This window comes from Pteropus medius, unplaced genomic scaffold (genome assembly GCF_902729225.1).
Source record: "Pteropus medius unplaced genomic scaffold, Ma_sr-lr_union100, whole genome shotgun sequence".
In the NCBI taxonomy this organism is placed as follows: Eukaryota; Metazoa; Chordata; class Mammalia; order Chiroptera; family Pteropodidae; genus Pteropus; species Pteropus medius.
Genome location: NW_024342471.1, coordinates 22,164,451 through 22,190,721, shown reverse-complemented (window position 1 = coordinate 22,190,721; position 26,271 = coordinate 22,164,451). Strand labels below are relative to the sequence as shown.

Below are 26,271 nucleotides of genomic sequence, written 5' to 3'. Positions count from 1 at the left end.
CTGAAACTGAAAAGTTTGCATCTGAAATTTATACTGAAAATTAAATCTGGGGTGAAGGGCACTTTCCTGAGCTGTTGGTAGAGATGTGATTTTGTGTAACCTATCTGGACGTAATCCGGCAGTAGTTATAAAAATTTTAAAGGTGTTGGATATTACCTGACCATCTCATTTCTAAGACTTTTTCTCCCAAAAAGATTAACATAAGCACATAAAGAGATATGCACAAGTTTTTCACCGTAATAAAATTTATGATGGCAAAAAATTGGAAACCTTTTTGTCTGTCTATCAATTCGGGTATTTTTAAACAGATTACAGTGTGTCAATATTAAAGGGTACTCTAGAACTGTTAAATGAATGAAGTGTAATTAATAAGCCACTAATTATTGACTTAGAATCACAGTCAATACATTGAGGAAAAGGGGACTGGTATAATTAATGTGACCGTTTCTCTCATAAACCACAATATTCTGAATGTGAAAGCAATTGCTACTAAAAGTTTTGTAAGAACTACAGACTCAGCAAAAGTGTCCTGGGGAACCAATCCGTAATTATGGTCTCCTTAAACACAGTATGTACGAAAGTAATGAATTACTCTGTTCTTGCTCTAAAAACAGCATCTGTATATGTATGACAATATGTTTCTATTTGTGTAGGCAGAGAAAAGGGTGTGAGAGGTACACATCAAGCTACTGGTATTTTTTCCTGAGGACCAGAATAGAGTCCAAAATAGACAGCATTTCATTTTACTTCATACACATCCAAAGTGCTTGAATTGTTACAAGGAACATATGCAATATTTGTAATTTAAAGAATAAGAAGAGTGAAGAGGAAAAAAAAGTAATCTGCAAAATATTTTAAAATGAGATAAGTGGATCTCTATCCTTTGTCAACACAACTCCTTGATCAGTAACTCGCTCGGCCAATGATATTCCATGATTTCTCTCATACTCAAAAACCACTGATTAATTTTTCACTAACTTGAGAAAACCCACCTTTTTTCTTTTGATGTCATTTACAGAGAGCTTCTGTGTGCACTTGGATCACAATTGAGTGTCACCACATAGATACAAGTGTGAAATCACACAGCCTGAGTCTGAGAGATAGACGACGCTCTTAAGAAATACGTGGAAGAAATAAGTGTGAATGGGGAAAAAATGTATCTGCAATCAATGAACTTTGTGGGTAGAGTCTGTTTTTGTCCTGTTCTTCTTATTTCGCTGTGTGTGTGTGTGTGTGTGTGTGTGTGTGTGTGTGTGTGTGTGTGTATATATATCTTAAAAATATAACTATGTCAAACAAACTAACAGGCCAGTGACAGAAGACAGATGAAATGTTCATAAACCTCTAAAAAACTGAAGCCCTTTTCAAAACGCAAGGAAAATGAATCATTTCCAATGATTAGTCAAATAATTATAGGGTAGAAAAAATATCATTTAAACTAAATGGCTGCTTTATCAGATGATAGGCCCAAAATGACGTATGCAAGTAGCTAAATCAAAAGGACTTTAAATTTAATCCGAATTAAATGAAATAATTAGGTATAAACGTAACGAAACATGTACAGGCTGAACATTACAAATGCTGATGAGAGAAACCAAAGAAGGTCCGAATAAATGGACAGACATACCATGCTCATGGACTGAAAGACTCGGGCAACAGAAAAGATGTCAGTTCTCCCACAATTTGATCTATTGCTTTAATGTAATTATTTTCAAAATCCGAACGTGGGGTTTCTGTAGACACAGACAGGCTATTTTAGAACTTTATATAAAGCTAAGGTACTAGAATAACTAAAACAACCTTGAAAAAGAGAATAAAGTGGAAGGAATCATTCTACCTAACTAACATTAAGGATTGTATCTACGGTAATCAAGAAAGTATGATATCAGCAGAGATACAGATACACCGCTCGATGGAAAAGAATCATCTAGAAATAGACCTATGTTAGCTAATATGCACAAATGACTTTTGACAAAGATGCAAAATCAATTCAATGGGGAAAGAATAACTTATTTTCAACCAGTGGTATTGGAATAATTGGACATCCACAGGTAAAAGAATGTAATACATCTCATACCCGATACGAAAAATAAAGCCAAAATGAATCATGGACTTATTGTAAAACTGAAAACTAGAACATTTTTAGAATAAAATAAAATAAACTAATAAAATAAAATAAAATAAAATAAAATAAAACAGGGAGGAAATGTTCAGGATCCAAGGTAAAGAGTTCTTGGCAAAGAGTTCTTAGACTTGACACCAAAAGCATGACCCATAACAGTAAAAATTCAAACAACGGACCACATCAAAATTGAAACTTTCGTTCTGCAAAAGACTCTTTTAAGAGGATAAAAAGATAAACTATGGAAGGAAAAAAAGATAAGGAATGGAAGAAAATATTTGCAATCACATATCTGACAAAGGACTAGTATCCAGACTAAATATATACATATATATATATGTATGTATATATATATATATGTGTGTATGTGTGTATGTGTTTATATAAACTCCCAAGTTTTAAAAAAAATCCAGTTAAAAATGGGTAAAAAGTACATAGAGACATTTCATAGAAAATGATACAGAGATGGCAAATAAGTACATGAGAATATATTCAATATCAAAAGAAATTAGGGAAGGCAAATTGAAATCACAATGAGATATCACTCTCAGAATGACTAAAATAAAAATAGTGACAACACCAAATGCTGGTAAAGATGTAGAGAAACTGAATCGCTCACATATTGCTGGTGGGAATGTAAAATGACACAGCCACAGTTTGGCAGTTTCTTACAAAAGTAAACATGTAACTACCATATGACCCAACAGTTTCACTCTTGGGAAATTAACCCAGAAAAATAAAATATATATTCATTCAACGACTTGTACATGAATGTTCATAGCAGCTTTATTCATAATAATCAAAAACCAAACACAGCCCAGATGTTCTTCAGCGGGTAAATAGAACAAACCATTGTAGTCTGTGCTATGGAATATTCGGCTATAACAAGGAATAGACTAATGATACACATGACAAGGAAACTACATTGAGTAAAGAAAGCCGACTGCAAAAGGTTGCATACTGCGTGATTCTTGAAAAGAAAAAATATATAAAAAAACCACATTAGTACTTGCTGGGGAAGGGGCCAGGGGGCGTGGTTATAAAAGGGATCATGAGGGATCTTTCGGCTGACGGAATTCTGTGTCTTACCTGTGGTGGTGGATACACAAACCTACAGGAGATAAAATTGCATAGTATACCCGTGAGTACAAGTAAGACTGTGGAAATCTGAATAAAATCGATGGACTGTACGAAGTCAGTATCCTAGCTGTGATATTGTGCTACAGACTTGTCAGATGTTATCACTGGGGGAAACTGGATAAAGGCTATGCCTTTTCTCTGTGTTATTTCTTATGGTTACGTATGAATCTAGTTATCTCCAAATAAAGTGCAACTTTAAAAAAATTTAAACAAACTGTTTTTAAACATGTTCCTCAAAATTCCTTTACAAGCCTCCGGGAATGTGGAGGGGAGTGGGGTAAGGATGAGTGTCTGGATTACTCTTCCCCTTCCCCATCCTCCGTTGCTGCTTCGGCGAGAACAGTTCTCGCTTTCATCGATTTAAATCCTGGGCCATCTGGACCAGGTATCACATGAAGTATGCTTCTATGCCAGGGAGACAGTTACCGTCAAGAATGTGGGCTATGGAGCCAGAATCAGAATGCCTGGGCTCAAACTCCAACTCCGTCACTTCCCAACTGTCTAATCTTGGGCAGATTCTTTAACTTCACGCATCCTCAGTTTCCTCATCTGTAAAATGGGGATAGTAACAGTATCCGTCTCATAGGACTGCTGTGGGAATGAATTAACATATTGAAAGTCCTCTGTCCAGTGACTACTGAGGCAAAGGAAGCCCTCAATAAATATCAGCTGTTATAGTGACCAAAGGAACACCACGACCTTAAATGGTATTGCCCAAAAGCACAGTGTATTTTAAAGGAATTGTATTAATAATTTATCATCAGGGCTTAGAACGGGTCAAGTAAAGTGTGAAGTGCTTGCATTATATTGTTTTTAAAAATTTTCACATCAGCCTTGTGAGGCTGGTCCTATTATGATTATTCTCATTTTATAGATTAGAAACTTAAGGCACAGAAAATAGCCTTTCTGACCCCAAGTCCATGATGCGATGTTCTCTCTTCTATCACAAATTCAACCAACATTCACTGAATATTTATTATATTCCCTGGAGCGATAGAGATGCTGAGAGCACAGAGCTGAACACACGATACAAGACCTCTGGTCTCCTGGAGCTCATTGTCAATCATCGGTAAACAAGTATACAAACAAATGAGCGACATAAATACAACGGTGATAAGTGTGATCAATTTAATAAACTAAAGAAATGTGACTTGGAGTTGCATGGAGTATTCAAATACGGTTTTTTCGAGGCAATGACACTTGAGCTAATATCTAAAGGAAGAGAAGAAACCATGGAGGAAAAGCTTTGCAGACCAAAGGAACAGCAGGTGCAAAGGTCCTGAGGTGGAACAAGGTTCTGAGGGTGAAAGCAAGCCAGGGCAGCAAGGTGGCAAGTGACATGGGATAATAGTCTGAGGTGTGTGCTGGGACAGAATCAATCATTCAAGGCCGTGTAGTCTGTGATAATGGCAATGAGTTTTGATATAATTCTAAGGGTGAAAGGAAGCCTCAAAATCAACAACAAAAAAATTCTTCAAAGGCACTAGTTTGAAACCATCTAGTACTTGCAAGTCACAGGCGGTACGTGATCTGATGTCCGTGACTCGTGCTGTGGTAGATGTTACAACATGGATTGACACCATGCGGCATTGGTAGGAGTAGGTCACAGGTCATTTCCTGGGCACTCTGAGTACCCTTGGGAACCGAAGCAGCTACTTTGCACCAAACACTAGGGGCCCCTGGGACATGAAGCTGAATAAGCATGGTTCTTATCTTCAAGAAGCTCACAATCCAACAGAAAGTGATCATATCAGGATAACCCTGGCTTCAAGTAACAGAATCCCCTACCCAGAATGCATTAAGTGATGAGGGAAATATATTACGTCTCTGTTAGCTATGCTCAAACTCCACTGCACATGAGAGAAAATCTAGAAGTATGAAGGCTTAAACAAGACAGAAGTGTATTCCTCTCATAAAAGAAACAGAGATAGATAGTCCAGGATTACAGCCTATTGTTCTACGGTGCTGTAGGCCGAATATTTGTGATCTTCCAACATTCATATATTGAAGCCTAATCCCCTTTGGTTTGGGACCTTTAGGAGGTGATTAGGTCATGAGAGTGGAACCTGAATGAATGGAATCAGTGCTCTTATAAAAGAGACCCTAGGCCCTTCCGCCATGCAGGGACATGGCAAGACGTCGGCAGTCTGCGACCCCAACGAGGGTCTTCTCCAGAAGCCGACCCTGCTGGCCTCCTGAACTTGGACTTAGAAGCTCAAGAACCATAAAAAACAAACGTCTGTCGTCTGTAAGCCACCCAGGCTATGGTGTTTTGTTACAGCAGCTCAATGGACTAAGGCACATGTACGGTGTCAGGGGCCACAGACCAGCCCTGGACACTTCTCTCTAACTTCTTGTCTGGGACATGTCCTACTGCTGTGCCATCCTCAACCATGGTCTTTCCCACAGTGTGGGCCAGGATGGCTGACGTCCAGAAAAGTAAAAGAGATGAAGGACCCAGAACCTTCCTTGATTATATCCCCTAAGGCCAGGATTCAGTCACATGGCCACACCTCACTACGCAGGTAGCCTTGTGTTCAACTAAAAACCAGCCATCCATCACCAAAGAAGAAGGGATGTAATTACGAGGTCAGTACCAAGAAGTAAGAATCTGTCACCAACATAAAAAGAAATCACTGCTTTCAGTGTGACCAGTGCATCCATGCAGAAGGACTGACTCAGGGAGGGTCAACAAGAGTCACAGGGAAGGTGAAGACACAGCAGAGATTCTGAGGGATCGATAAATGTCTGCCACATGCACCAGGGAAGGGAAGGTGTCCGGGAAGGGAGAGACTGGTTAATGATCACGATGCATCGTAAAACCTTCAGAAGGAAAGGAGAATGTTTTGTGGACCATTTGGACCATTTTGTGGACCATTTTGTGGACCATTTGTGGACCAATGGTGGACCGGACAAGGGAGGGATTGAGGTGGAGGGAGGCACAGATGACCCCTGGCTTCTCACTTAGACAACAGAACAGACACCAGTGCCGCACTCAGTGACAGAGCCCCAGAGATGAAAGATCATTGATTCGGTCTCAAATGTCTTTCAGGAGCTTTTTGGCACCCTATCTCCTTATGAGTAAAAGTAGTTAGGTCAGAAAAACGCGGTTTGGGTACCAGTTAACCCCTTCTATCCGCACTACCTCTGCCTTAGAAACTTAGGTGTGGAGCATCCAGGAAAAGCATCTGAGTGATAAGCTATTATTTAATTAATTATAGCTTATTACTATAATAAGTATGAGTAGTCATGCGATCATGGCATACCTGGGGGCAGCTTCTAGAATAAGGCCTGGGCAGTTTCTTGCACAAGGAGGGGATGACTTCAAAGTACTGAATGTATTGAAAGAAGAGGCTATGACATAGTTTTTAAGATTTTGAAAAGTTGTATTGTAGACAGCTACATAAGAGGAAATGTTTTAGAGGAGAGAGAAACGACATAAAAAAGAATGAGTCATTGGAAAAAGTTATGACAGACACACACACGCACACACAGACACACACACGCACACACACACACAGCACACACACGCACACACACACAGACACAACACACACACAGATCATATCATCGCAGCGAAGGCCACACACACACACACACACACACACGATACGTCAGCAGAAATTCCGGAGAAGTAATTTTTAGGACATTAACTCACTGTGAGGAACCTGGAATCCTATTTTTGCAGAAACCAAGAACGAGGTCTGCTATTGAGTTTGGGAGACATAAGAGTGAGCTTGTCACTAAGGAAGGATAGAATGACAGAACAAATCAGCCTAAAGGGCTTTGGCAGAACGACAAAAATCCTAATGGCAATCGTTCCTCGTAGGTAGAGGCGCTTCCGTTTTTCAAATACATTCGCACTGATTCATTTGACGCACGCGTTGACCCTAGGATTTCAGGGAAACAGGCACCATCACTGCTCAGTGTCGAAAGAACAGGAGACTAAGTGGACACTGAATAAATAAGGTTAACACACGAAAGCAGCACACACAAAACTGTGTTCCTTAGAATTCGGTTTAGTTGTTCCTAGGAATATGTGATTAAAGAAAAAAATGATAGCTCACGGCCCATCGGTTTTGGGGATGCTGCCTGAGAGTGACCCAGCTTCTGAAGTGCAGGACCCCTCAGAGCCCGTGACGGGTGAGCCTGGACCGGGAACCTCACGAATGGGCATGAAAACACTGGAGTGCTCAATTCTTCCAACACAGAACCCCGGTCCTCCCGGAACCCTTCCTTGCCACACTTTCTGGGGACTTTTAAAAAACATGGCATGAGAGAATTTGTCGGAATCATCCTTCGGGTCCAAGGTGAACTGACTCCTCCAGACTCAAGTCTCGTGTGACGAGGGAGAAGCTATGACGTGACTTGCCTTGGAGGCCACCTTTACGCAAATGTTAAGCCACTTGCTGGACACTCCCCAGTGGTGATGCCGAGATCAGAAAGCAGGTTTCCCAGACTCAGGCCACCATCTGCCTTGGTCACAAAAGTGGCAGACGGTCTCCTGTCCACTTAGGTTCCCTCCCAACTGCTACTCATCTCAAAAAAAAAAAAAAAAAAAGTAAAACCACGCACAGAAATACTCGACCCCTCCCGGCGAGCGTGAGCCGCTTTGATGCTCCGGATGAAAACACTGGACTTGGGTTTAACGAGAAGGTGAGGGACTATATTTAAAGTCGCTGGAGTCTTAATATTGTTGCAATTACAGTTAATCAAATTCACAGCCGCCTCTGACAGCTGTGGGTCCTTGAGGGGCGCTTCATGGAAGAGGCAAAGAAATGAAAAATGAATTGTTCTGTGTGTGCATTATTCGTATATTTATTTTCCAATTTTTGCATAACAGTATCTTTGGTTGCATCTGCAATGAGGAAGGCACCAAGTTTTAAAATTCTATAGCCAATTTCTCATTTTAAAACTTCTAAAAAGAATCAGATATGCAAAACTGGCATTTTTACTTAATAGTATCTTTAAAAATGAAAGCAGCATTATGTTCTCATAAATGCTACAGATTTCTCACAGGAGAGAGACATCCACAAATGTCACATCATTTCTGTATTGACCAAATAGCATACTATACAGGTCCTCATTGCTTTTGGAAATTGATTTGTAGTCAAATAAAATCTAAAATCTGGTCACGGTGTGCTACTTCGACCCCAGTATTTCATTATGGAGATTCATAAATTACACACCATTTAGGTTAAAAATGCATATCTTAGAGTTACTCTAGCTTTTTCTATGCCCCCAGAGATGAACACTAAATGTATCGGATCTAAAAGAGTAAGGGGGCTGAATCGGCTACAGGAATGCATCAAGGGCTTGGCGGCTTAACGCATGTTCATAATTCTTTCGTTCTAATGCTTTGAACTCTGCTTAATGATTATTAGAGATGAAAGAGAATGTGGCTTATCCAGGTCCTCAAAGCAAGGATTTACATATTAAATTCCAAAGCCAGCAGGTAGAAGTCTGAAAGAGGGCAAGTTTGTCCTCGACCTCCCCTGACTCGTTTAATATTCAAGAGGAAACTAAGCAATTCACTTCGGTTTGTACATTTGAGTCTGGCCGTCATAAACCTTGCCAATCCTGGCTTTCTCTGCCCTGATCATCACCCAGCCCATTTCCGTCAGATCAAAATTCCTTTTCCTGGCTTCAGATGTCTCAGTACAGATATCTTCTGGTAAGCTGTATAAAAGGATGACACAAAGACATCTGTATGGATTCCATGTCTTCTATTGATAATATTCATCGCTTTTCAACCAACCGTGTAAGAAGTGTCTATTATGTATTAGACACGGACAACTAATTGGTAAAGTATACCTTATATTTACTTTAACTTTCCACTCCCAAATCACATATTTTAACACACAATTATTATTTTTAGTGAGGCAGTCTCACTACTACTAAGAAAACTGAAAGTCTGAATTAAATGTAGTCGTGCAACTTAAAGAAATAAGCTCATGGGTGGCACTTCCTCCTCCTCTGCTTTCGATCACCCATTTTCTAGCTCCTTCCCCGGCCTCCCCTCCACACCCTCCAAGCTCTGAAGGAGGGTCTACTGTGTATCAGGCACTGTGCTAGACAGCTGAGACCTCACCCTTACCCTCCAGGGTCTCCAATGTTGGAAGCGGGGTCTATAGAAATTAGAAATGTGCAAAACAACATGGTAAATTCTACACTAGAGATTGAAAAAACAACAGCAATAAACAGTAGGAAACTGGAAGAGTGACTTTAGATGAGTCAGTTATTTTAGACACTTAGCAAGTAGGTATTATTTTAGAGCTGTTTTGTCCTTGGAAAAAGTATTATTTGCACCTTTGTCAAATAGTCTAGGCAAGTTTTCAGACTTGGTGAATTTGAATTCCCTCCTTGTGAATGGATCTCTGGAAAGCTACAGCAATCAAGTCTTACCTTATGGTAACACCTAAAATACGCAGCTCGCTCATCGGAAAATTTCTCCAGTCTCTTTGGACCTTTGCTTGAGGCTTTCTTGAATACTAACCAGCATCGTTGATAAATCTGGAAAGATATACAAAGACTGAGCTCAGCATCACTATGGACTCAGATATTATTATGTGCTGACATTTGCATTTAAATGTTTCCTTTTTGATGTTTTCACCTGTAAAATAGTCACAAGCCATAGATGCAATGTTGCTTTGGGAAAATAAAATTTTAAAAACCAAAAATGGTTCCACGGTGAGCGTGCTCTGTTGTTCATCATCACTGGAACCAAAAGAAAATAAGTATTTGAAGGCAAATTTCTTTATGTTTTGATAACAATATCAGCAGGAACATTTGAGAAAAATCTCAGAGCTAAAAATCTCAAATCAGTACAAGTAATATAGACATTCATGGCACGTACTCTAATTTCAAGTGCAATTAAATATAGAAATCATCGATCTGGTATATACTAAAGATGTCATTGGCAATCCAAGAAAGAGACAGCCCCTGGGTATCATTTCTTAAATAGCAAGAGGTATCAGTAAAATAATAGAGTAAATAAAATCAATTCTGCAGCCATTCGTCTTGCACACTCAATGAATTTATCAAGGATTATGACATGGAAACAGAAGTGAAAACGTAATTCAGTGGAGAAAGGGTAGCCTTTTCACAAACGGTGCTGGAATAATTGACTATCACTGGGGAAAAAACTACTTTAACCTAAAATACTCATCTTATACAAAAATTAATTCCAAGTAGGCTTGAATATAAAACAAAACTTAAATATAAATATAAAACTATAAGACTTTTAGTAAAAAAAAAAAAAAGAGAGAGAGAGAGAGAAAATGTTGAGGAGGATGGGCTAGACAGAGTTCCTAGACTTCTTACCAAAAGCACAATCCGTACAAGAAAAATTTGCCAATTGTACCTCACTAAAACTTAAAACTTTTGCTATGTGAAAAATCCTGTTAAAAGGATGAAAAGACAAGCTCAGATGGGAGAAAATATTTGCAAACCACGTATCTGACAAAGGATTAGTATCTAGAACATATAGAGACCTCTGAAATCTCAACGACAATCCAATTACAAAATGAACAAAAAGACACAAATAGACATTTCACCAAAGAGGATATACAGATGCTTTGATCGAGAAGCACGTGAAGAGATGTTCAACATCATTAGCCATGTGGGAAATGTACATTAAAACCACAGTGAGGTATCACTACATGCCCATCAGATTGGCTGAAATTAAAAAAATAATAATAATAATAATAACACTATCAAATGCTGACAGGGATGCAGAAAAACTGAGTCACTCATACATTGCTGGTGGACATATAAAATGGTACAACCACTGTGAAACAGTTTGGCAGTTTCTTTAAAAAAACTAAATAAGCAACATACGACCAACAGTTACACTCTTAGAAATCAGTCCCGGAGCAATGTAAACTTCCCACAAAAAATATCTGACCATGAATGTTCCCAGCAGCTTTATCTGTATCACTGAAAAACTGGAAACAACTCACGTATCCTTCAACGGGAGGATGTTGCTAAACTGTGCTACATCCATATCATGAAACACTACTTAGCTACAAAAACAAACGAACTATTAATACTGCAACGATCTGAATGAGTCTTCATAGAACTACGCGAGTGGAGGGGAAAAAAAAGCCAAACTCAAAAGGTTGCAAACATACTGTATGACTGTGTTTATAGCAAAATTATAGAGATTATAGAAAACAGATTAGTGGTTGTCAGGGGATAGGGATGTGCGTGGCAGGGAGCAGAGGGAACAGGGTGTGCCTACAAAAGGGTATCATAAGGGATCCTTTCTGTGATGAAATTGTCCTGTATCTTGACTGTATTCATGCCAATACTTGTAGTGTAGTTTCGAAGATGTTACCACCAGGGAAACTGGGTGAAGGTACAAGATCTTCGTGTGATATTTTTTACAATTGGATGAGAACCTATAATGATCTCAAAATGCTTAAAATTTTTAAATGGAAAAATGTAGAGATATTTAACCAAGATCTTAAAATTACAGCCGACTCTATTCAGCTATCTGCACTCTTCATCGGTCCTACAGCTGCTGCTGTCTAATTAACCAGGAGGCCAAGTAACTTTAAGTTTCAAGAACCGTGGGTAAGAGTTCAAGCACAAAATCCTTTGCAGGATGGAGATTCGGTCATGAAAATCAACGTTCTCAGTACCATGGTTGGCAAATACAAATCTTACCAACATCTCACTTATGTCTGCATAACGGATGACACAGCTGGCCCCCTTAAAATTTGACGGCCATCAGAGGACTGTAATTACAGCCGAAATGACTGACGCTCTGATTGTTCAGATGAAACGTGTGGCAAATCGGTCCCTCACTGTCGCTCTCATGCTGGCAACCACTTTCTTTTGTATGTGTCCCCGAAAATGTGTTAGAAATTGAGCATGCTAAAGGTATGCAAGAAATATGCCCGCTACCGAAAAAAAAAAAATATCTTCACTGAGCTAGATACTTTAAATTTCCTAATTATGCTTCAGCTTTCAGACCCAATATTGAATGATAGCATTTCTAACTTATTTTTTTTTAAAGAAGTTGTTCATTTTCTTCACAATTGAACCAATATTTATTTGCCCTCCTTATGTCCAAAGGTTGCTGAACGTAAGCTAGGGGTTCCTCGATTTCGGCATGCCTAACTATTTCCAACGACTCCATCTGTATTAAAGTTTAGAGGATTACTTGCCCCATTCTTTGTTTTTCTTTTGTTTTATTAAGTAGTAGGGACAAAAGTACAATGTTTGAATTCAATAACTGCAAAGGTACGAGCATATAAATCCACATGCAACATTGCTTGTAACTATCGGCTGGGGATAAATGAAAATGTTTTGGTTCATCGGAAGATGAGTCAAACCGAAGTTTGGTTGATGAATAGGCAGCTCGAAATGTTTGTGACATAGAGACACATGGCACAAAAACAGTGAAAAGAGGGATCTGTCACACGTCATACATCAGCGACTCCCAGAGTTGGTCCAACATCACTCGAGATCATTGTTAAATGTGCAGATTCCCAGAGATCAGCCAAGGTCTACCGAATCACATCCCCTGGGGGTGGGCTCTTTAATGAATCCCCAGGTGTTCCGCCTGCAATTTGCAAGCCAGTGCCATAAATGTTCATTGAGACTTTCACACAACGCAATGCTTCTCACTTGATGGACCGATGGACCGCCAACAAAGAACTCGACAACCAAAGGTCCCTGATGGGTACCCCTGAGATGTGCGGTTTCTAACTAGTGGCCGCGGTGGCAGTGTGAGATGCCACCTCGGCTCTGAGAGGCATGCTGACGGAAAAACTTAAATCTGGCTCAGTAAACTCCCTATTTCAACTGCCATGCACTGTCTGTCCTAAGAACACCAGAAAAGCCACACAGCACCAAAGGATTAAAAACTTATCCTAAATATCTCAGGATTCTTTAGAAGGACTGAAACAGGAAGACTCAGTGAACTTGGTAACATGTGGAGAAGACTAACTGAATTAACACTGGCATTGCTGAAATACTATAAGGGTGACAATTTGAGAACAGTCTCATAAAAATAGTTCAGGGCAGTATTTTTTCTTTACATTAATTCATTCAACCACCTTCACATATTAAATGACACATCTACATACCGTCTATACTATTTTCCAGTGAACATTTTTCTTTCAATAGACTCTTGTTGTTTGTTTTTATTTGTTTGCTTTTAATTTTTCATTATGACGACACTGGTTAATGAAATCCAGTAAGTTTCATGTGTATAATTCAACAGTAAGGCATATATATGTATATATATATATTGCATAGCGTGTTCACGGCCCAGAGTTAGATTTCTTTCTGTCACCACATATTTGACACCTTTTACTCCATCTACCTCCCCCCTTCCCCTCTACCCTCTGGTAACCACTAGTCTATTGTCCAGATTTTTTTAACTAAAATTTTTTTAATTTAGAAGAGGAAACTTCTATCCTAACCATAATAGGAAAGAGTAGTTTCGCTGCCCATGAAGAGTTGGCAATCATGATGATAAATGCACTGTTAGGGAATGTGATGACAGAATAATTTTCATGTTGAGGTACCTTGCCCTCTTCTACGCACCAGGGCTTCTCCATCTTAGCAGTACTGACATTTTGGGGAAGATGGCTTTTTGTAGCGGAGGGCTGTCCTGCGCTCTGTAGGATGTTTAGTAGCATCCCCAGCCTCCACCGACCGAACTCCAATAGCACGCTCCCCCCACTTCGGCTGACACCCCAAATCGCCTCCAGACATTGCCCCTTGTCCCCATGCGGGGCCAAGTCAGAACCTCTACTTAAGATGAAGCCATGCCGATCTGAGATGGCACATTTGAAGAATGTGTGCTTTACGAATACCTTCAAGGGCCAGGTTTAGCCAAGTCAATCCACACAAGCCACTGCAGAAGCTGAAACAGATAAACGCATCACACAGTGATGACCACCTGGGTAGATATGCACCAGATTCAGCAGCTACATGAAAATCCCCTTCGGTGTGTGTTTTGTTGTTTTTGTTGGTGGTTTCACCGTACCTCATTTTCAGCCTTAAGCTGTCACTGAACCTTACGAGATTTGTAATATTTTCTCATTGTCTTCCCTCTCTTTAAAACTTGACAGCTTTAATAACTGCTGAACTCCGGTTTCAAACCCCTGACATTTTTACTAGCTTCTGTTCCTAACAAAGAACATTCTGGTAAATTCACCACAATTTCCAGTGCCAAGAAGCAGATGAGGATTCGCTTAGAGTTCCTAAACCTATTATCAGTCCCTCACGACGTCCCGGACAACCGAGTCACAAATTAAACTGCTGGAGGGTACACAGGCAGTTATGAAGCACATTTTGACCACGAAATTCCTTTGAAATGGAAATTATATACTGACACCAGAAAAGAGGACAGCTAAGCAAGAGTGACCCTTTAGTCTTCATGGTCTGTTGCAAGAGATGGCAAACTCGTTCTGTAAGTAAAGGGCCAGAGAGTAAATATTTTAGTCTCTGACAGCACAGGTCTTTGTTATGACTACTGAACTCTGCAACTGTAGCATGAAAGCAGCCACAGAATACATGCATGTAAGTGCATGGCGTGACTATCTTCCAATAAAACTTTATTTAAAAATCAAGCAGTGGGCCAGATGTGACCCTCGGGCCAGTCTGCCAAGCTCTGGTCAGCATTTCTCAACTGTTTCAGCTCAGCTCACTTTTCGATGAACATAAGAAATCTGTTTGGCATGTCCCTCCCGGAGGAAAGAGAGGGTGACGATCCCTATGTATTCCACACTTCCCCACAAGCCAAACTTTTACTTCAATAAAATTATATTAAAATGTTGACCTGATGCTTTTTTAGCCCCCCCACCTTTTCTGGTCTCTCTGCCCATCCACTGTTTGGTATCACATTGCTCTATACTGTCCTGAAGAGGACACTTGCATGCGGAGACATTAGCAGCCCATCTCTGCCCTTCGGATGTATCTAGCTTCTTATAGTTATCTTATTCTACAAAGTCAAGGTGCACGTAGGGAAAAAGGTAGATTAGGATTGTTTTCCATCTTGCCAGCATGCCCCTTGCTGTCATCATATCGACTTTCTCTTCTCCCAACTCTAAAGATACACCCTCAGCCATATAATGCTAAGTTAAGCCTCATTTCGCACACACTAACCTTGTTTCCATCCACCTACTCGTCTAAACGAATCATGTTTTCTTCATCCAGGATGTTAATACCAGCACCCGGCCTCGGCTAAACTCTCTGTGCACTGTAGAATGCTAAACCTGTTATGTGCATTATCTCAATTAACCCCTCCGAAAGCCCTGTGAGGCAGGTGTTATTTTCATCCCCATTCTACAACCAGGAAATGTCCCCACAGTGAGGTTACTCAAGGGCATGAAGCTGGTAGAAATTAGCCAGGATTCCCGCCTCGGTTTGCGTGACTCTGGAGAACAAAAACTATTAACTGTTACTTTAGAATTTTCCCAGAAAACTTAAGACTCCTAGGGATGAACAAACGTACACTGAGGGTCGAGCCGCCTGTACGAAGTTTATTTTTACGCTTCACATAATCTAAAAAGAGACATTTAGTTGTAACCATATGCTCCTTCATCTGGACGATAACTTTTCAGCCTAGCTATTTCTGAGTAGCATTTGCGTTTGTGATTTTAAGTTCGCTGGCGCTCACTGTTCACCTACGGCGACAGCTTTTGGAGTATTTCTGAAACTGGAGTCTTAAAACCCTACCTAGTCCAAGGACACCACGGTATCCTAGCAGTCTGCAAGAAGTGTGCGCTTTTAAAAGAATTTCACTGTCTCTCGCCTTACGTGATAAAGTATTCAGGATCCTGGACCAAAGTCAAGAAATGCAAACATGGTAAGTATTTCTACCTACGTTGCAAGATTCTCACGCAACTTCTCGATTTCTAGTGGTCGGCCTTGCCTCTCTCCAGCCTCCCAGGAGTTCTGGCTGCAGTAAACTAAAGTCCTAGCCAACTGCCTCTGCAGGCGTGGGCCGCCCGCTGCCTGGAGCTGCCCAGTCACTTCTCCAGAATGCCCAGCCCTCCACTTTGGCTTCAGATGCCCGGCCAGAGTAACCAGCCGCCTTCCTAGAGTCTTGGGTCCACCATGACTCTGAGCCTGATGATCCACCACAAGCCAGGCAGCACCGACCAGCCACGGGAAATGGTGCCGAGTGACACAGCCTGGAGGCAAAGGGAGGAGGCTTTCGCCAGGAAGAGACAGGAGGTAGGAATGAGCCCAGGAGATAATGCCCCCGCCGTCTGCCATTGAGCAATTTCGCAATTGCAGAATCTGGACTGGTTGATCTCTGAGATCAAGACAGTGACCACTTCCTGGTTCTATGAAATGGCTCTGTCATTACGGGGTTTCAGAAGATGATAGATGAAAAGTATAAAAGGGGTTCTGTGCCATCCTTGGGTCAGAACTTGCAGGCTGCTACCAGCTCCACTTACCAAAATAACGAACTGGTTCAGAATCATATATTTTGTGATGGCGAAAAATCATTTTCGCGAGTGAGCAACAAAATTCCACGCCTATCATTTACAGAGTATACTTTTCATTTGCCAGGAAAGAAATGCTAATTTGGAGAAGACTGCAAGGTACATTTGAAATTCACCACAAGAAAAAAAATACCAGGAAAAACAGGATAATTAATCATAAAATAAAATTTTTACAAAGAGGATTAAAAATACTTAAAAGCACCCACAGGCAATAAATTGGCTATGTCAACCTTTTGCTGATGGTGAAGTAAATTATTAGCACAACCTTTCTACAGGCAGAATTATGCCCACCCTTTAACCCGGAAGTATTAATTCTAGAAACTTCTCCCTGAGGAAATAATTAAGGAAATATGCAAACACATATTACAATAGAATTCTTCAACATAAAAACTGGAAATATTCTAAATGTTCCAGGGGACTGGTTTTTATTAATTATGGCCGATCTGGAAATTGGAAACTGCCGTCATTCAAAATAATAGTCACACCACAGAAAATGCTGTTAGTAAATTACTACATATAAAAAGCAGGCTATCCCACCACTAGCTATTAGGGAAATGCAAATCAAAACCACATTGAGATACCATTTCACACCTGTTAGAATGGCTATTATCAACAGGACAAGTAATAACAAGTGTTGGAGAGGATGCAGAGAAATAGGAACCCTCATACACTGCTGGCGAGACTGCAAATTGATACAGCCACTATGGAAAACAGTATGGAGGTTCCTCAAAAAACTAAGAATTGATCTACCATATGATCCAGCAACCCCTCTACTGGGTATTTACTCCAAAGATTTGAAAACACATATCCGAAAGATATTTGTACGCCAATGTTCATAGCAGCTTTATTCACAGTGGCCAGAACATGGAAGCAACGTGTCCTACAATAGATGACTGGATAAAGAAGCTGTGGTACATATATACAATGGAATATTATTCAGCCATAAGAAGAGATGAAATACTGTCATTTGCGACAACATGGATGGACCTCAGGATAATCATGCTAAGCAAAATAAGCCAAACAGAAAAAGTTGAAAAATCACATATCACTTATACGTGGGGTATAAACCTAAAAGCAACAAATGAGCAGGACAAACAAACAGAGACTCATGGATATGGACAATAGACTAGCAGTTACTAAAGGGTAGGGGGTTTAGGGTGGGAGGAGTAGATATATATATGCTTACTGTCGAATTGTACACCTGAAACTTGACACTTACTGGGTTTAGTTAACCAATGGCACCATGATAAAATTAAAAAAAAAAAAAAAAGCTATCCCTGCCTTTTAGCGTTGCTGCTCTAATATACACACTCGTTCAGTAGACAGGGCTCAGTCACTCACACGAAAAGACTGTGAGCTACATTCAACCCTTCCCCACCTGCCCTCATTTTCCCTCTCTCTTACACACAGACACAGACACACACACATATGCGTACACAATGATAAGGAAAAAAATCTGTACTTTAGCGGAAAACTACACATTCTCTAGCACGCACACTTGCAGGGTGATCTGCCTCTAATTTATAGGAGCCAGCATCAACTCTCGATTGTAGGTAGCTCACAGAAATGCAAAATAATTCTCATCTGCAAAGATGCAGATTCCGTCCCTTTCAGTAGAGGAGCCATCGACTTCCCTGCCTCACTGTGGATGGGGCAAGTCTCCCTCTGGGACATTTCTCTGACTATATGGGATCTGTAAATGTGTGGGTTCCTTAGAATTACCTTCTGTACTGGTTATGAATATATATTCTGCTTTGTTCTCTCATTCGACGAATGAGTTAGGCAGAACCTTTAACCTGTTCATTCTAAAACTTTATGACAGTCAGGATTTTACCTGTTTCTGAAAATTATCTTTTAACACAATCCATCAATCACTGAATCCTATGTATTTTGCCTTCTAGCTAAACCTAAAGCATCTTCATGTTTTTGCTGGGGACTGCCACCGTAATCTAAGCCATCGGCTTTGCTGGGGACTGCCACCGTAATCTAAGCCATCGGCTTCTGAGTTTCAGAGAGTTTTCCTGTTTTCGTTCTGGCCGCATTTCAATCCATGTCTTGCAGTCCATCTGGAGTGATCTTGAAAACAGTGATCTGACCACATCAATTCACCACGAAAAACATTTCTGTGGCTGCAGGGTTGTTGTTTTTTTCCCCCGCTTTAGGGTAAAAATCAAAGTCTTGACAAGACATTCCAGAACCTGCAAGAACTGGCCCCTTCCTACCATCTTAGCCTTATTTTGCTGCTTTCTTCATTTATATATCCTTCATGTTTAAGTATAATATGCATGTTTTGGGAACGATCAAACCAGGAATGTGTTATTTTGAAAAATTCTCGTGGAATCAATATCTGTCACAAATTGTTCTTGCTACTGTGGGGGCTAAAAAATAATTTTCCTCCCACCTGCTAAGTTTTTCGAGCTGGGCTAATAATCAAATTAACAGAGGCGGATTAACAGAATAAAATCAAGTTTTAATATGGGTGAGCAGGGAATTCACATAAGCATGAAAATTGACGTGAAACTGCCAATACATGTCATTTTGGATAAAGGAGAAAGGGGAGGAGGCCGTGATGGAGTTTCAAAGGAAGCAGGCAATTTACAGGTAGTTGAGAACAAGCAGAAGTATAGAGGCAGGTAAATTCCTGCTTCCGAGGGACACAGGGTGACCTAGATAGCCACCAGGCCCCTGCCTGGTGCCATCCCATCTACCGTACTTAATTCCAATTAGGCTGAAGTGAATAAGCTTTCTTTCCTGGAGCAAGTCCTTCCCTCTGAATCTCTTGGGCAGACAGGGGGAGGGTCAAAGGCTCTTTCTGAGTCTTTTGTTTCTTAATAACTGGCTTCAAATCAATATCCCAAAAGGCGGCTTTACGACTGGGGCCTCTTCACTACCCACAGGATATCCTCCCTTGTCGGTACAGAGTTGACCAGTGTCGAGAGAGCTGACACAGAACGAGAAAGTGAGGTATCCTTCTCCCCACAACTCCTTCTGTCCTCCGGATCAACGAACCAAGAGCAAGCTGGAGGAGCGAGGAACAAAACCGCCTAAGGAAGCCGTAAGCGGTAGCATTTATTTAGATAGTTACTATTTTTAGCTAACTTTGTAGGGAAAAAAAAACAAAACAAAAAAAACTACTCTAGAGAAATTTAACTACTGGATGAGCATTTTATTTAAAAATTTGGGAGTCGCTATCACTCATTCATTCCTAGGACAAATATTTATTGGGTGCCTACCGTGTGCTAGGCACTATTGAGGTAGTACGGCTATGGCTTTAAACAAAATGGGGACAATCCACCGCCTTTCCGGGGCTTGCGGACAATGGATACGTTAACCAGATAGGTCCTCACACGCGCGTGTATGTCTTCCGGCGCACGGATGACATGTCACACGGTGCTGAGTGCCGTGAAGGGAAATAAACCAGGGAGAGCGGAGAGAAATTGCTAGTGGGATGTATTGTGACTTTAAGGAGGGTAATCAAAGAAGTTCTCACAGAGAAGGTGATGGCTGAGCAAAGACCTGAAAGAGACGAAGAGACAGGCCAAAGAAACAACAAAAGGGCCTTGAGACAGAGACACGCCTGACATGCAGGAGGAGGAATACGGGGTCCGGCAGAGGTCCAGAGAATTCAGGGACGGTGGTGCTGAGAGTGGATCGGACTGGGGGGCCTCGTGGGTCTTTCTGGAAAGACTCTGGCTTTCCTCCGTGAGTGAGATGGGATGCGAGATGAGGGGTTTTGAATGGATTTATGTGAAGTAGACTAGAGGGAGCCCGAGGCAGCAACAGGGAACCTGGTGATAAACCATGTGGTGATGCTGCCGGGGCCCCGGATGGAAGGGGGGAGGAAGACGGGAAGTGGTCAATGGCCCGGATGGAAGTGGAGAAGAAGACAGGAAGTGGTCAGGACCTGGATATATTTTGAAAGTAGGACCAACAAGCTTCGCTGTTGGGATTGGACGCAGGGATGAGAGCAAGGGAAGGTCAAGGATAATGTCGAGATTTTTAACTCAGTCAAGAGGAAGGAGGAAGTTTGCATTCACTGAGCAAGACTGGAAGAAAAGCAGCCTTTGGAGGGAGGATGTGCAAGTTGAGGACGGAGACAATGAGTCGGCCATGCCTACTAAACACCTAAGTTTATATAAGTCCTACATTATTAAGTATAACAAACATGCGGTTATGTATATATTATAATATGAGCCTCTATTTAGAAGATTGCATTGCACTTAAATGAATTAATAATACCATCTTCCCTACAGGGCTGTTGCAAGAACTGAATGAATTCATGCTGTGAGCACGTATAATGGTCGGGAAGTGCTCCATAGCCGTTAGCAGCTCATGCCGTCCAGCTAGATGGTGACCTGCATGCAAACAAGGACAACACACACTTTGGTTCCTTCATTTACTCATTCGTCTTGCAAATATTTACTGAGCATCTAGCACGTGCTAGGCCGTGTTCCAAGCACAGAAGAAAAGGCAGGGCATGAAGCAGAGCCACTGATTCACTTTCTGGTTTGCAGAGATGAGTGAGCAGCCCAGCCAGGCACTGGCACAATGCTGGGCACGCGGACATCACGATGACAGAACACACCTGCAGGATGCTGTCACTTGGTCGTATGCACTCAATAAGTCTTTGGCGCAGTTAAAAGAGAAAGTCATCACTGTGACTTCCAAAGGGACTTCCAGCGCAGTCTTCGTGTGACCACCAAACCAAAGTCGCCAAGACTAAGTTCCAATCTCATAGCCTGGCCCTGTATAATCCGACCCCTGCCTACCTGTCGGGCGCCATCTCTTACCACCTCCTGCTTTGCTCACCACACACCAGCCTCCGAAATGTTATATTCTTCTCTGATGAGGGATGAAAGAATTTGTGGAAACTCTCTCCTCCTTGCTGTTCACAGGATTGCCTCCTTTTCGCCCTTCAAATCTTAGGTGAAACTTCTCTATCCATTAGCAATGCTGCATAACAAATCCCCCCAGAGCTTAGCAGCATAAAACCACCACCATTTATCGCTTCTCATGAATGTGACAGCTGATGAGGCAGATCTGCTGAGCCGACCAGGCTTCACCAGTCATGGCTGGGCTCATGCGCACACGAGCATCAAATCAAATGTCGTCTCGAGTTCACCTGGGGTGACTCGGCTCTGCATCACATGGTCTTGGAGTCTCCAGCAGGTTAGCTGGGGCTTGTCCTCACGGCGCAAGCAAGAGTCGAAGAGAGAACAAGTAGAAAAATCATGGATGTCTGCAGGGGGGCCCTTCATGGCTGGCGGCTGACAGTGGCAGTTTCGTCTACTCATGTCAGCTCCACTGACACCACGTGGGGACGGTCCCATTACCACCGGGCAATGGTGAAAGTCCTGACTGCCCCCTAGGCCTCCTGTGACACCATCCCAGTGGGGAGAGGGGTGGGCGCCTCATTATGGCTAGGTGAGGGTTCGAGTCCAAGCTCCTTACGCAGTCCCCTGTGACAGGGCAGTAAGGAGGGCCAACTACTGACGGACAGGCGGGAATGAAATACATGGCTCCGTACTTGCCCTTCACAGACACCACCTTGTGGGTGGAGTATCTTGTTACGGTTGGAAAAATCAGACTGCGCCAGCCCAAAATATGTTACTTTGGCATGAGAATTATTTCGAGCGAAGGGGATTGAGAAACAGCAGATACAAGAAGAGGTCTCTTCACTCCCCCTTTCTGCCTAAAAGCAAGGCGTCGACTTCCCTCGAAAGGTGACTTATAAAGGTACTTCCTCCTCTCATACCTGGAAGACCAGAGGTGGCACCAAGGTGAGTCCGTTTAACAAGCCATACTGAACAACCCTCACCTGCTACACATTCCCTGGTCACCTTTCCACAATTTACCGCCCCCAGGAGCTCAAGCCCCCTTTCTTTTGTCTAGACCCTCCTCCGCAATTTGTCACCCTTTGTTAAAATGGTGTATATGACCCCGAACCTAATCGTTCTTTGGATTTCCACTTCTTTTCTGCGAAGTCCCCATGGACGTAAAAATATCAGTGAAATCTGTATCCCTTGTTTCCTGTTCATCTGTCTTTTGTCCATTTAATTGATAGCGCCAAAGTCCAGCACCTAAGAGGGGAGAGGAAAATATTTTTTCTCACTACAGGGACTCGCCAGGGTGCAAGTCCAGCCCCCTCTCTCAGCCCTTGCTGGCATGGGTGGGAGAGGGCCGCAGTCCACCCTGGGGTGTTTGGCTGACGTGCAACAGTCATTTTCTGAGAGTTTTCTGTATGGCTGGGCTGTCTCCTTTCCTGATCTGTTGGCTAGAAAAAAAGCAGGGAGGGGATTTTGTTGGGGCTTTTTTGGGGTATCCACTGGCATTTCTCAGTTGCTGGCTTCTTTAGCTCCAAGTCTGGGATATTTGAGGCCAAAAAGAAACTCAGAAGAATCATCAGAGAGTTGTGGCTCCAATCCCGCCGTTCCGTGACGGTGAGGGGTCCCTCTGCCTTTCAGAGACTTCTGAGGTTTCATTTATATCTCTGCCTGGCTCTGTATAATTGATACGTAATGTCCAGGGCTTTTAGTTGTACTTTGCAGGAGAGACAGGGGAAGGTGTGTCTATTCCCTCGCCCCAGAATCAGAAGTCTGCAAATGCTTTTAGAAGCTTCCGTGTGTGTCAGGTTTGCTAATCTTCACGTCACGTGGTCAGGCTCAGAGTCAGGGCGGGTGGGGAAGAGAAAGCTTCTGAGTAAAGGTCACAGAAGTAACTGAGGCCCTCGATACACTCACTCCCAGTCGCCCGTGATGTCACCTCCTCGGAGACACCTTTCTACCTATCAAATCTTAAGTACCTACAACTCCCACACACTAACTTAAAATCAGTATCTTAAATTCTGTTGCTCATTGATTTGTCTGCATATTTATGTTTTCCCTTTCTCCCTTGAATATTAAAAAAAAATCATTTTTCCGTTTAATCGCCTTGAATCCTCAGGCTTAGGAGAACATTAAACATTAGGTTCTCATTTCTTTATTTTTGAATGACTGGGTGAGTAAATGAATGAGCAAATGAATAAATGGGAAAAAGTCAGACTCAGAATTCATGAGATTCCCAGAATTTCATACATTTGCTCTCAGATATCAAAGTAGGCCTAAGCTTCCCAAACAAGCTTTAACCTCTTTATACAAAATTAAAAAAAAAAAAAAAAAAAGCCCAAGGTAAGTAGAGTACGAACATTCAAATTACATTAAGAGGCATTCTATGAAAAGAAACTATATAACTACATTTTTTTCTTTAAAAGTACATTCTACAAAATGCTATTTTCTGACCATGGAGAAAAACTGCAGTGGCTGCCACACTGCTCTTTTCAAGTATCAATGGTTTTTATTCTGAAACCACAGAACCTCAAGATGGTTACATTTCCCTATAGACTAAAATAAATATATCCCTATAATTAGAAACGGGGTCTAACCAAATTGGAAAGGCATCTGTCCACCACGGCAAAGAAAAAGAAAACGCCACCTTAGAGCGTTTTCATCAAAAACGCCTGTCCTGAAGTTGAGTCACTGTAACGGTTTCACGAGGAAACAGTGCAGCGAGGCTTAGCCTCCTGGCAATGACAGGCCACAGAGGAAAAGGCATTCCGTGCGAGGGTTCAGGACAAAATATTAGAGTGTCGCTCTCAAAGAAAGAAAGAGAAATGAATTCTATGGTTGAGAAAGCACTCTGTTAAAAAAAGAAAAAAAGGGACAGATGTTGCAAAAAAAGAGTGAAGAATAATAGTCATGTTGTAAAAAAAAAAATTCTAAGCCAAGAATTCGAGAGAAGAAAACCCGAGAAGCCACAGAGAAAAGTTGATATCTTCACGGGCAATTTACAACAAAGAAACCCATCAATCATTAAAAATTATTCTTGTTATGCAGATACATAATTGACAGCACCTACAAGGCTGGTTGGTAGTTTTGTTTTTTGGGGGGAGGGGGCGTTGTTTAGTTTATTGAAGGATGTGCAGAATTAAACGCTGTCAAACATGAACCATGTGACATATAAGCATCATTGTCATCCTCACCAACCTTCACTGAATGGTGATGGTATGAGGGACCCTAAGTATTTCACAAACGATTCCTCATTTAAGTGTCGCCCCAGCTGTGTGAGCTAGGGCCTGTTACTGTCCCCACTACACCGATGAAAATATGGAAGGCTCAGAGACTTCAGCAAAATGACCATGGCCACACCGACGTATTACGTGTCACACTAGTATGTTATTGTGGAGTCAGCGCTTGAAGTCAGGTCTGTCTTGTCTTCCACAGCATGGTCACCACCTCGAGTTCAAATCCCCAGTGTTTAACAGAAGTAGATCTTCAGCGCTGCCCATTTTGTTTTGTGGTTGGTGGTTCAGCCATTCTGGCCGTTTTCCTTTTAAAATCATTCTTCAGGAATTGAATGGACGACTGGCAATAAAAGGACACTCTACCGAGTCGTTAGCAGAATAGTAAAAACTGAGATGATTATCAACAAGGAGGTTTTAACACAGTTTCTGTCCATAGATATTGCTGCTTGAAAATAGCATCTGGCAGCCATAGTTTCTCTAAAATCACAAAATCAACCCCAAATACGTAGTTTTTACCTTTTAATTTTGACGTCGCTCGAGAAAAAAATAATTTATCTTGTGAAATAAAGCAAATAATAAACAATGATCGAAACATAAAAATATTGTTATTATATCACAAATTTAATATTGAGAGGTTAGTTATCATCTTATTCTTTGTATTCTTTTCCTAACTGCATGTTTTATTATTTTTTTATTACTAGTCATATTAATTTAATTATAACAGGTTAGAAAAAAATGTCGAAACCTCAGATTATTAAAATGCTGTGAAATGGCCTCTTGCTATATATCATCCAGATTATAACAAAAATCCACCTCTGAGTGACAGAGAACTGTAGATGATAAATAGGATACCTGTATGCTCAGATCAATAGTTCTCAATCTGAGGTGACTTTACTCTCCAGGACACATTTGACAATGTCTGAAGATAGTATTTACTTGTCATGACTGGGGAGACACTATCAGCATCTAGTGAACACAGGCCAGGGAGCTGGCCTAAAACACCCTAAAATGCCAGGACGGGCCCCCACTACAAAGAATCATCTGGTCCAAAATGTCAACAGTGTCAAATTTGAGAAAAAGAAGATGTTAGATAAAGAAAAGTCTTCTCAAAATTAAAGTCTTTACCCCAGATTTAAAAGGTCTAATGGATCAAAGGCATGTCTGTTCAATGAGGCAGCGTATACTCCACATGTTTTAAAATGCAGTAAAACCCAGTATTTGTCATGGTGGAAGCCAAGCATTGAGATGACCAAACATTCCTGTTAATATGACAGAAGGCTTTCGGGTCGGGTAGACACAGATCCCAACAAGCCAAGACAGGCCCGTCGTCCCAGGACAACATATTCAAAACTTCAAAGAATTTCTGAGGTCAGGTGACAGCCATTAGTTCTGGGCCAGGAGGTCTAGACAAAGCCTGAGGACATACTGCTCAGACCTCAGGTCTCAGAACCTCCTGGAATCTTGCCCCAAACTGA

The 26,271-nt window shown here is 41.5% G+C and overlaps 1 protein-coding gene across 2 annotated transcripts in view; it reads right to left on the bottom strand.

Annotated features, from left to right (window-relative positions):
• DOK5 (docking protein 5) overlaps positions 1-26,271 on the bottom strand; it is a 127,023-nt gene that overhangs the window by 60,193 nt on the left and 40,559 nt on the right. The window contains exon 2 of one of the 2 annotated variants that reach the window (XM_039864661.1): positions 9,668-9,775. The exons of the other annotated variant lie outside the window; for it this stretch is intronic. Coding sequence (XP_039720595.1) covers positions 9,668-9,775 — 108 coding nt within the window. The remainder of the gene's footprint in view (positions 1-9,667; positions 9,776-26,271) is intronic. 2 annotated transcript variants of the gene reach the window in all.